This window comes from Octodon degus, unplaced genomic scaffold (assembly GCF_000260255.1).
Source record: "Octodon degus isolate 3935 unplaced genomic scaffold, OctDeg1.0 scaffold00262, whole genome shotgun sequence".
NCBI lineage: Eukaryota > Metazoa > Chordata > Mammalia > Rodentia > Octodontidae > Octodon > Octodon degus.
In genome coordinates, this window is record NW_004524838.1 from 2,430,400 (window position 1) to 2,443,151 (window position 12,752).

The 12,752-nt window shown below is 36.5% G+C and overlaps 1 protein-coding gene and 1 pseudogene across 7 annotated transcripts in view; both read right to left on the bottom strand.

The window, feature by feature from the left end:
* Window positions 1-12,752, bottom strand: part of Akap9 (A-kinase anchoring protein 9) — a 207,436-nt gene that overhangs the window by 143,940 nt on the left and 50,744 nt on the right. For all 7 annotated transcript variants that reach the window (XM_023706541.1, XM_023706537.1, XM_023706536.1 and 4 more), the window contains one exon: window positions 6,720-9,083. In XM_023706541.1, the coding sequence (XP_023562309.1) occupies window positions 6,720-9,083 (2,364 nt within the window). The remainder of the gene's footprint in view (window positions 1-6,719; window positions 9,084-12,752) is intronic.
* LOC101566409 lies at window positions 2,082-3,657 on the bottom strand (annotated as a pseudogene).

The following is a 12,752-nucleotide window of genomic DNA, read 5'->3' on the forward strand; positions in this document are numbered from 1 at the left end:
TTTTTTTTTTTTTTTTTTTGGAAACAGGAATTGAACTCAGGCCCTTGTGCTTGCCAGACAAGTGTTTATTCTACTAGGCTATCTCCCTGACCCCTCATTTAGTCTTTATATATCTTTGTGGTTTAGAAAGAAAACAGTATAAACCAAATCCAATCCACCATGTTCTTATTAGTCCTTCTACAAAGGCAACCATAACCACAAAATCTGGGACTAACTCAATCTTATACTATCACATCTCAGTAAATCTGTAAATAAGGTACTATATTGTATATTTTTATGGATTTGCAAGGATGGCTCAAAATGGTATTTATTTTGCAAATTTATCTTCTCATTCAATATGCCTCTGATATCAAACCATGTAGAATACAGGTAAATTTTTTTTAACTGGTATGGTACATGAATATACCACAATTTGTTCTTTCTTTTCTGGAGATCAACTAGATTATTTCTAAATTTTGGATAGTTCAGAAAACACTGCAGTAAGTTATTATACATACATCCCAAGACAAATGTCCTAGTGTAAGCTACTGCATACCACCTGAGTTCTGCTCCAGGAGGTCTACAGATTGGGGTCACAAACATGAATCCTAACCTGTGTCCAAGTGATGCTGATTGTATGGTCAGGGATCGTATGTTGAAGATCACCTAAAAATTTAACTGCTGGGTCAGAGACAGTGCACATTTTTATCTGCATCTGATTTTACCAAATAATGTTTTTACATAATTACACAATTTAATTGCTATCTACAAAGTATAAAATGCTATTTTATTGTTGTATTCATTTGTAAGGTTCAAAGCATCTTTCTATGCTTATGAACTAGACTGATTTCCTACTCCAAGACATATTTATCCTTATCTTTGGTCCATTTTTAACTTTACTTATATTATGTATTCTTTACACCTTCCTGATATTATTTATTAAATTCTGATTTGTAGGAACTCCCTGCCACATACCAAAATTTCACAAGAATCTGGATCTGGAGACTTTTCATGATTTACTACTCTCTTTATTTATTATAGCATCAATACATACTGTCTACTATGATTTTGTATCAAATCTTGACATCAAAAAAATCTTGTTATCAGATAGAATACATATTTTTAAGGATTATTTTGACTATTCTTAGTTATTTACTCTATGCCAATTTTAAAATCAAATTTTCAAGATCCATGGAAGACATTCATGTGGAATTTTGACTGGAAATAGATTGAACACAAATTAAGTTGCACAGGAATGCTATTTTTTTCATCTTTCCACTACTAATATGATAAATATTCCCATACAGTTAAGTCTTTGTATCCATCAAGGTTTTGTATTTTTCTTAATAAAACTTCAAGATATCAGAGTTACCAATTATGTCTAACCTATTAGTATTTTTCTGACCCACTGAGAATTCTTGTAAATTTCATCAATAAAAATGTTATCTGCTAAGTTATTTCATCATGGTTAGGAAATCCCCACCCATTCCTGATTTTCTAGTTTTATAAAATTATAAATGAGTTAAACTTTTCTGTATTAAAACAAAAACAATCACATGGATTCTGTCCTACATATAAATGAGATCACATTGATTTTTTTTAAGATTTTGAACCCTTGGGATACTTTGTAAATATTTTAAGATTTCTGCAAATAAATGATAAGTGAGATTCTATAATTTTATTTTCTTGTATCATGCTTATGAGGTCTTCAGTGTCTTAAAATGAAATAACTTTTTTTTTTCTCTTGTCCCCCTTTCCTCTCTCCCTCTAATCTTCTTTTAGCAGGCAACCACATCTTTGTACTTTGAAAGCTAATAAAACCCACATTTAGCCTAGCATTTTTCATTGGAGAAATAAAAAGGAAAACTTTTGATTACCATTTCAAACCCTTTAATGGTTACTGACTTATTTAGGTTTTATATTTCTATTTGAGTTAGTTTGGTAATTTATTCCCTACCAAAATATCATCTAGTTTGTATTTTCAAATTCATTTTCAACATATTCTTAGAGATTTATCTAATAACTTTAATCTTTTCAGATTATAAATCTTCAAAGTTCTTCCTTTTGGTCATTTCAAGGTTTTTTTTCAAGTTATGAAAATCAAATCTTTATGTTTATAACTGTATAAATGTGATCCAAATATGTCCACCACTAGTTTTTTTCAAAGGAAACATGCTATAATTAAGCAAACTACATCTGCTCACTGATGTGTATGGAATTCCCTAGGTCTCACTGGGCTTAGTTACAGACCACTCACAGTAATAGATTTTTAGTATAAAGTGTAGCATGATGTTAAACCATTCTAGCTTCTGCACACACACTGCACTTCTGGCTGATAATGGAGAACAAGTTGCAGCGTTACACCTTAGCTAGGCCGCATCCAGCCTTAAATAGCATCAGTATCAATGTCGTCATCCTTGCCTTCCGATTTCACAGTTTCAACCTTTGGCACGCTGGCAGCTTTTGAATAAACCATCTCAATGTTCTCATCTTCCTCCTCATCTTCACCACCGGAAGATTCTTCCTCTGCCTCCTTCAGCCATTTTATAAATGGCTCCGCTTTGACATGAATCTCTTTGGCAAGTTCTTTCGAAACGTACTTCTTAGAGGCCTTTTCTGACCAGCTGATGATGGCCTCCTCTTCCAACAGGTCTGCATCATACATCTCCTTCAAGACATGCGGGATCTTGGAGAGGAGCTGAGCCTGATGCATCGCCACCACACACTCCAAACCATGAAGAAGGTACCGCTGAGCTTTTTTGTTGTTGTCTGACAGAATCTGAAGAAGTGACACCTGTATTTCTTAATTTGTTCTCTAATCTTCTCATTAAAAAGAACTTCAGTCAGAATAAGAGGGCCCATGGCTTTCACATCTAGTCGTTCTGCTTTAGCAACAATTTCTTTGTCAGATGAGTCAATAATGCCCTCCTTCTTTTTCTTAACAAAATCAAACAGGATATTCACATGCTCTTCTACAGTTCTTTCCAGCTCATCACTGAGCATCAAGACTTTGGCATGGTCACTGATTTCGTCCATTCTGCACCGCTGCACCTCCTCAATTGTATCCTCACCCCAGTCACTGTCCTCCTCCTCCTCCACAGCCCAAGGAGACGGGCTCATTTCACTTGGGGATGGCGGGGATGAGGTCTTACTGCTGGACACTGAGCCATTTTCCTTCTCTTTGCCTTTTCTGTTCTTCTTTTCCTTTTCTTTCTTTCCTGTACTACTGTCACTATTCTCAGGTGGGTTTTTGAGAATGAATGTGCAGAGTTTATGATGTGTGTCAAGTATGCCTCAATAGCCGCAGGCTTTACAAGAATTACCTATTGTTTGTTTCTTTGGATTCACATGCAGATCTGTTTCAGGATTGTCACACTCAGGACAGAGAACAAATTTTTTAATGAATCCATCCCACATGTCTTGCAGCTTATTTGCCTCATGAAATCCATTGACAATGTACCGGTCATTCTTTACATCAAACTGGGTCTGTGCTCCCAGCTCACAACAAAAATATTTGGTGGGATACATTGGAGGCCGATTAAGCACCTCTGCAACGTCAACCATGTTGACTATAACTGTCTTGATTCCATTTCCTCTGCCCTCAACCCTGGCAATCAGACGGGGCATCTTGTAGGGATAGAACTGGTCTGAAATGCTACAGTTGACGCTGACAGACATTTTGGCTTATTAGTGACTTTATCAATAAGAGGAAGAGATCTTTGACTGCAACTTTTTGGTATCTTCTGTCTGAAGAAGGGATGACATAAATGACTGCAAGAGTTCTCTGTCTCTGACATAAAAAAATTTTCACCCCTGAGGCTATAAGCTTCTTGCTTGTATGCTGTTTCCCTAATACAGGTACCAATGGCTGCACAACAGCTCGTTTTTATCAAATAAAGACATAAACCCAATGTGGCTTGCCCTGGACTGGGAGGAAGAGGTGCTGGAAACTGAGTCTGAAGTGGCGGGGTGGGCGGTGAGCGGAGAGGCAGCTGGGTAGCGGCTGCATGAAGTAGCGGGAGGGGCTGTCCCAGCGATGTCTGCATCCACACTGACCGCACCAAGCCTGGCAACCTCTGGAATGTTCTTGCTCTGACTCCATTTCAAGTTTTCTAACCTCTGCTCTTCAGTTTATTTTCTTCCTTCTACTTTCTTTGAACGTACACAGTATGACCCTGTTCTACTGTCTTTAATTATAGCTTAATTCATAATTAATATTAAATTGGCATAATTAAGACAAAATGGTCTTCTACATGCCATTTTACATATCCTGCTTTTTTCAAAAATATTCTTGGGGCCAGGGAGATGGCTCAGTGGAATATGCGCTTCCCTGGCAAGTGCAAGGGCCTGAGTTCAATCCCCAGTTCCACCAAAAAAAAAAAAAAAAAAAAAAAAAAGGAAAAAAAAAATATTCTTGGGACTTATCCATTTATTCATCTAGATTAACTACAAACTAAGTCAAATTTCAGTAACTTCATTATGAATGGAATTACAAAAGGCTTATGTATTGAGAAATTCACTGGATTGTTACAGTATTAAAACTTTCCCAGGAGCTGGGGAGATGGCTCAGTGGAATAAGTACTTCCCTGGCAAGCGCAAGGGCCGGAGTTCAATCCCCGGTTCCACAAAAAACAAAACAACAACAACAAAAAACTTTCCCAGATAAAAGTGAGATTTTTCACTTATTCAAGACTCATGTCCTTCATTATGGTTTTATTCATATTGATCTTTTATTTATTTTGGCATTTTAGAAAATCACTATTTACTTACTTATTTGGTACAGGGTCTCACTACGCAGCTCAGACTCACAGTAATCCTCCTGTTTCAGCCTCCCCAGCACTAGGATTACAGGCATGTATCACCATGCCCAGTTTTGGTGGCTGGCTCAGTGCAGGACGGCAGGGCGTGCAGTACCAGGGATCGGTACTGGGGATTAAACCTGAGTCCTTGCACTTGCCAGGCAGATGCTCAGACTGTTGAGCTACCTCCCTGGCCCTCTTACATATTTTGGTAAGCTCTTATTTATTTTATTAAGGTTTTTCAAATTATTTAATTTTCTTAATTTCTTATTTAGTTATACCTGTGAGTTTTAACAATTAACTATCTTTCTCCCTATGCCATGCGTCTTTTTGTCTCTCTAATGGTCAGGACTCAGAACAATGATACACAGTAAATGACAAAGACTATTCTGATTTTCTTCCTAACACGAGGGGCTTTTTTCACTGTTCACTGTCATTAAATGTGCTTTTTTTCTCATTTTATTCACTCATTCATTCATTCATTCATTCATTCACAAAAATGACTGGCTACCATGAGTCAATGTTATTTTAGGTACTGCAAGGCCTCTCTCATAAAGAAACTGATATTGTAGCAATTTCTTTTGTAGTTTCTAAACTCCAGTACCTCTTTCAATCCATAATTACCTTCAATTTTAGACATACTCTCACAAAGTACCTCAGCACTGAGTTAGTATCTACAAAATTCCTGCCAGTCTGCCCACCTGGCATCCCAAACACTGACAAGACTTCTGTGATGAATTTTTATTTTTATCCTCCTGCCCAGACTTCCTACATATATTAAAACAATCTAGGACTGTAATTAAACATTAATCATTTTTTTCAGTTAAAAAAATCTTTTAGAAGGCATATTTATGTTGCTCTCAGTGAGAGAATCTGTTCTCATTAGTAGTACAAGCAAAAGTACCTCTTTTATGGTCACTGTACTATTCAAAGCATATTTAGGCTATTCTCAGGTATTACCTTTGTGTAAGTCACTGCCAAATTTTTCTGTGAATTTTCCTTTTGCTCATATGTATGTGCTCACATAAGCACACACTCTACACCAAACCTCGTCACTTCACCAATAAGGTGATTTGTTTTGGTAATGAAGAGGGGTAGCAACAGGCTTAGTTTTCATAATATGGTAAGTCTGACTCATGAACATTCAAACTTTCACAGGTGTACTACATAAGTCTACTGCATAAGACTCATTTAATTGGACTACAAACAAATTCATCCTATGAACATTCTCCCTGAACAAACTTGCTCGTATGCTGGGGACTTATTATCTAGTTGAATGTTAATTCAAGGGGAGCTGGAAAAGCCATTCAAAGTAGCCTTAGCAGAGGAAAAAAAAAATCTTACTAAGAAAATCTGATTTTCCGACAGTCAAGCTTCAATTTCCGTTCTTCTCCCAAAATGCTTTTTAATATCATTTTTAAAATGTCTGACATTTTCAAGAGTAATTAACACCCATTACAGTTCTGAAAACAATTTTATGTATTATGCTTTTCCCTTTCATAAATAAGATCCCAAAATGTATAGGATGTAAGATTTCTTTCCCATGGGAATTACAGTATCATAATTATTAAGCAACTGTACAGAGCACTAAACAGCTTAACAATCAATTTATAATATAAAACCTTGAAAACACCAATATGAAATACAAACTCTAACCAATTATTTTTGTGACTACAATGAAAAACTACTGAATTCTGCAAAGCTGAAATTCTGAGAATATTAGTATTTTTCATCTCCTGTGCTGAACACACCACAGAAAACTAAGCAAGAAAACATTTAAGGAAAGACTACTGTTAGATAGTAAATGAAACCCAAGTTTGAAATGGATGAAAGGCTTAGCTTTTATTCTCTTGTAATGATGTGAACTCATCTTTTATGAATTTTTTAGTATGAAAAATAATTTATTACTGTGCTTTATCATGTATAAATAAGCAAACCTACCTGTTCTTCTCTAAGTACATGAAGTTCCTGCTGGAGTTCATCATTTTCCTTCAGTTCAGACGTCCCAGACAATGTTTTGTTTGTTACTGATGATAGAAACAGTTGATCTTGCTTGTTTTCTTCTTTAACAGTCATATTTTGAAAAAGATTATCTTTCAACATTGTTTTTGATTCTTCACCAAAATCTTTCCTTATTTCAAAAACAGATCCTCCAGAATCTTTGCTTGTCACAATTCCACCTTTTAAAGAGCTTAACTCAACATCACACTTATCTATGTTTTCTGCCCTATTATCGTTAATTATGATTTCTAGCTCTCTACATCTCAATAAAACTTGCTCATTCTCATGTTTTAGAGATTTAACTTCTTCACTTAGAATAGTAACCTCGTTGTGTTTCTGTTTTAATTGTTCAGAGAGATTCGACAGTTTTTCTGTCAGTTCTAATTTTTCTCGCTTTGTTACCTCAAGTTTTTCCATAAGTTCTGTTGTGTCTTTCTCAACAACCTCACCAATTTCCAGTGGCTCCATTGTAAAAGTGTTGTCCTCATCACAGATAGAACTTCTGACTTTCACCATAGTTGGATTTGTTCTTTGCAAATGAATCTTTTCATTAAGTGCTTTAAGTTTACTTTCATACTCTAATTCTTGTTTATTTTTACTTTCTTCTAAATCATCTTTTACCTTGAGAAGGCAAGCATATTCTTCCTGTAATTCTTGATAGTTAACTTCAAAGTTTTTTTCAGCAAATGAGAAAGTATTCCTTTGCTTTTCAATCTCTTCATTTAGTTGAATACATTGTTGTTTGAGGTCCTTGTTCTCCTCTGTAAGCATCTGTATTTCTTTTTGCCAATTACAGTCTATGGATTTAGATTTAGCAGAGTCTATAAAAATCAATCTTTCTTCTTGGTTAGTGGGAGTTTTCATCATATCTTCAAGGACTTTTTTCTCATTTTTAAGAATGCTATTTTCTGCTTCAAGTTGTGCAAATTTTTCTTGAAGATATTCCTCTTTTTCTTTTATTTGTTCCTCCAAGAATTGAGTTTTAAGTTGTAATTCTTGAACTTCTTGTTCAAGAGTACCCTTTTCCTTTTCTTCTTGTCTGAGTATTTCAATTTCCTTTTGAAGTTCATTAATTTGAAGAGCCATTTCTTCTGACTTTGAATTCACAAGGGACTGCTGTAAATCTTTTAGGTTTGAAATTTCCAAAATCAACTGATTCTGCTTAGTTATCAAATTGTCTTTTTCAAACTGCATTGTCTCTATCTTTTTACTCATTTCATTCTGTAAGCCATCTATTTGCTGTTTATAGTGAATGCTTAAGTTATCTTTAAGTTTTTCAATATTTATTTGATGTTTAATTTCTAAATCTTCCTTTAGTTTAGAAAGTTCCTCTTCATGACTAAACAGGAGCTGTGTTCTCAACCTCTCTAATTCAGCTTCTTGTGATTCAGCCATTCTGTCTAACACAGCATTCTTTTCTTTTTCTAACATTTCAAGTTTTATCTTGTAATTTGTAACTTCAGCTTCATGTTTTAACTCTAGTTCCTTCCTGGATTCAGATGCAGAAATAATCTTGGCTTTCAAATCTTCCACTGTACTAAGAGACTTATATGCTTCTTTGAGTTTACTTTCCTGTTCGGCTATTGTCTGTCTAGCTCTTTGAATTTGATCCCTTAAAAAGCTCAATTCTTCAAAAAGGTCTTCAAGCTGTCTTTGCAAAGCAGACTTTTCTCCTGAAGCTACTCCTAGTTCTTCCTTGAGTTTTTCCTTTTGAGAGTTACTATCTTGTAGTTTTATATTCAGTTCATTTATTGCTACATTGAGTAACTTTACCTGCTCTTCATTAACTGCAATATTTGAATATGATTTTAAAGCAGTCTCCACTTCTCCCTTTTGTCGTGTTTTAAGTTCCTCTACCTGTGACAGGTGTTGCTTTATTAATTCTTGTTTCATCTGAACTATCTGCTGCCCATACATCTCATCCAGCTCTGCTCGAAGTTGTTCTAATTTTCTTTGTGTTTCTTGTTCCAGTCTTTGCACAGTGTCAATTTCAAATTGACTATCTTTATGATTTCTCTTCTGAAGTTCTTCAACCGTCCCCATTAACTGTTTTATTTCTTCAGAACATTGTCGTTCTTTTTGCTTAGAATTAGTCAACTCCAATTTCATATTTCGTATCTCTTGATTCTTTTGTACAACCTGTTCTTGCAATTCTCCTACTAATTTATCAGTAGCTGTTATTTTATCCTTCAGTTCAAGAGTTTTTCTTTCTTCTTCTATTGCTTTTGTATTTAATGCTTCAATGAGTGCCTCTTTTTCCTGTATTTCTTTTTTATATGAATTTTCTACTTTTTTATCTTGTTCCTTTAAAGAAATATATAAAAATAACGTTTTTTATTGGCAACTTCTACTGCTTAACACCTTGAAAAACAAAACAAACACTAAAAAAATATGTCTAAACCATTACATTTTCATTTTTCTTATTAACTGACAAACATTGTAGCTGGAGTGTTTTTGAGGAACAGAACTGTATACTCTCTAGACACTCTCAAAAGAAAGTTAAAAAAAAAGAGAAAGAAAGAAAGAAAATCACATCATGTTCCTCCCATGGATTCTTGTGACTTGAGTCTTCTCATAGGGAAGTGCAATGAAATGAGAAAAATACAGCAAAAAAACCAAACTTTTGTGGGTGTGTCTTAACTTCACTCTTGGGCTCTTAAATGATTCAAAAATTTAGAGCTATGTAGTGTTTCAGAGTCTGAACCTCAAGAGATACCCATGGCCACTACAGTATTAATGGCATATACACTCCACTGTTAACTTTTAGGTCAAACAGAAATTTAAAAGCAGAGAATATATTTTTCTCCAGTTCTTACTTTGGAACTCAATTTTGGAATTATAGATAAGGTTAAGCCCAATATACTCCAAGACATGATCATTATTATAATTATTTTAATGTAAAGTCTGGGATCAAAGTTCTGGCTCAGGTGTTTAGATGCACCTCTAAGCAGTTAAGGGGTACAGGCCCAAAGACAAAAAAGGAAACAATACCCAGAAAACTGACCAGAACATGAGTAGATGACCTTAAGCAGCTAGGAGTCCTTGGCAAATAGGACTTACAGGCACTTGAATGAATATATTAACACATCTGAAGAAAAAGAGTATCAAAACCTGAAAAGCAAAGTCTGAGAGAAGTGTTGGCAGTGCTCATTCCAAGGAAGAAGTCCAAGATGCCATAAGCCTTAGCTGTAAAACTTGCCCTTTTCATAACTGCAGTGTCTTTAATTTATATAGTTCCTAATTTTCAAACAGCATCTCCAGTAGTCAGCTGAAGTTTAAAATCTGACTCTGTACACTTACTACCTGTGTACCTATACAATTTTCTACCTCTTGCTTTGAATTTATATTCTCTTATAAAATGAAGCTAATAGAAATATTTCCCTGAAAACAAGACTTAGTTGGAAAATTATCAGCCTTAAAGACAGGAAATAAAAAATGCCAGCCCAAATCAGCCTGTCCTGGCATAATCTGTCATCAATACTCTCTTGCTTGATGGCCTCTCTACAGGCAGAATGTACTACCCATCTTCATTATTCATGGCTTTATATTTACAAATTTGCCTGCTTCTTAAAGTTAACTTGTAACCCTTATATACTGATAGTGCTTTCATAATCATATACAGATATATGTACACAGTGGCAAAAAGTTTGAGTTACTGTATACATATTTTCAGCTGAGGTCCAACGTGATCTGCCCATAGGGAGAAGACCACAGGACAGAGATGATAAGAGGACAAAAAGCTCTGGCCCTGGGCCAGCTGGATGAGGTTTAAATACCAACTCCAGTCCACTAGTGTGGCAACCTCAGGGAAATCACTTCTCAAGTTCATTTTGTCTATTGAGAAACAAACCACAATCTACCAGGATGAGTTGCTTTTAAGATCATAATCTATGTGTTATACATTTCCCATCCTACGAACACTTATTTGATAAGTTACCCCAAACTAGAACACAGTTTAAGAAGAACAACCTATATTCTTCGTATAAAAATCTATAATAATTTTGTAATTTTATAATCATGAATTCAAAATTTCACAATAGAAAGGAGCAGTCCCAGCCCAGGCCCCAATGAGTGTGTGGGAGAGCTTACAGCTACCATGCACCGGCGGGACCTGCAGGTCCAAGCCCAGGCGCAGCGTGGGTGAGACCCTCTTCATCCCCCTTGGGATTCCCAACACCACTCTGCAGCACCCTCCCACCCAGCTTTTCAAGTGAGAATATCTGCCATTCTGGGAACCCCCAGATCCAGTCTTAGCCCAGGCTGGGTGAGTGTATGAGACAGCGTCTGGCTACCCTGCGATGGCGGGACCTGCAGGTCCAACCCCAGGCTCAGCGTGGTGAGACCCCCCTTTCACCAAGTTAGGTGCCCCCCACTCTGCACCCCGCCCACCCAGTAAGACTTACTGCTGCGTTCTGGGGACCCCCACATTAAGCCCTAGCCCAGGCCTAGTGAGTGTGTGGGAGACCTTCCTCTACCCCCTACTCCACCTTGTCCCCTCCAGACTCAGCTCAGGCCTGGACTACAGGCCTGCAGTGAAACCATGCAGCTGCAATCCCTGCAGAGGGTAGGGGACAAAGCCACCCAGATAGACCAGGAGCAAAACATCTTGTGAGAGGGGCACAACAGGATCACTCCCAAAGGTGGAAGCAGGAAAGAACTGAGCACAGCAGCCAGACCCAAGCCAGACAAAGCAGGATAAATCCAAACTTTGTAGATCTGCACCTGAATTTCACTAGGTGCTGAGGTTTTAACTACACCAAAGCTCTACATCAAAGGTCAGAAGACAGTGCTACACAAAATGACAACAAGAAGGAACAAAATGCAATCTCAGACCCCAAGCCCACTCATAACAAGTGCAGAGGACACTAGCACAGAACAAATTGAGAATCACACAGCTGAAATCAATGAATAATGGCTTCTGAAATAAAGAAACAACTGCAGAAAGGTATAAAGGAACTCAGATTGGAAATGAAAAAATACCTGAATTAACAGCATCTGCAGTAGAGAATCAAATGCAGAAACATATGGAGGAAACCCAGTGCCCACCCAGAACAAGTGCAGAGGACACTAGCTCAGCTGAAATGTATGAATTAACAGCGTCGACAGTAAATAAGCAACAGCAGAAAGTTATACAGGAACTCAGAGTAGAATTGTTTTCTGAAATAAAAAAAGAATTCTCTGAACTCACAGCATCTGAAATAAAGAATCAACTACAGAAACATAGGGAAGAAACCCAATCTGAAGAAAACACTGCTGTAAAAGAATAACTGCTTCTAAAGAAGACATTGATAAAAAAAAAAATAGAGATTAGAAAAATGGCGGTTTCTTTGAACAAGCAATACAGGAAAGAAATAGATGGCATGAAGCACAGTCAAAGTGATATAGAGGAACTTAAAATCTCAGTCACAAGCTTGCAAAACCGTTTAAGTGAAAGTGAAGACAGAGTTTCAGATCTTGAAGACGCTGGTGCAGCTAGTGAAAAGGTAAGAAAAGATCTCTTAAAAACAACTACGACACAGGAAAAAACAATTCATCACTTGCAAGATGATGCAAAGATGAACAATGTGAGACTAATAGGTATCAATGAGAAACAATGAGTCAATACAAAAGACATTTAAAAATTATAGGCAGAACTAATAGCAGAAAACTTCCCAAATATGAGGAAACAATCTGACATTCAGGTAACTGAAGCATACAGAAAGCCAAGTAACCTCAACCCAATTAAAAACACACCGAGACATAATAGTCAAGATCTGAGAAATTCACCTCAAGAATAATTTAATGAAAGCCACTAGAGAAAATAAGCAGATCACATTCAAAGGAAAACCCATCAGAATTACAGCTGACTTCTCTTCACAAACCATGAAGAGCATGGAACAGAGTACTTCAAGTCCTCTATGAAAACCAATTCCAGCCCAGACTACTATACCCTGCAAAACTCTCTTTCAAGTTTGATGGAGAAGTGAAATACTT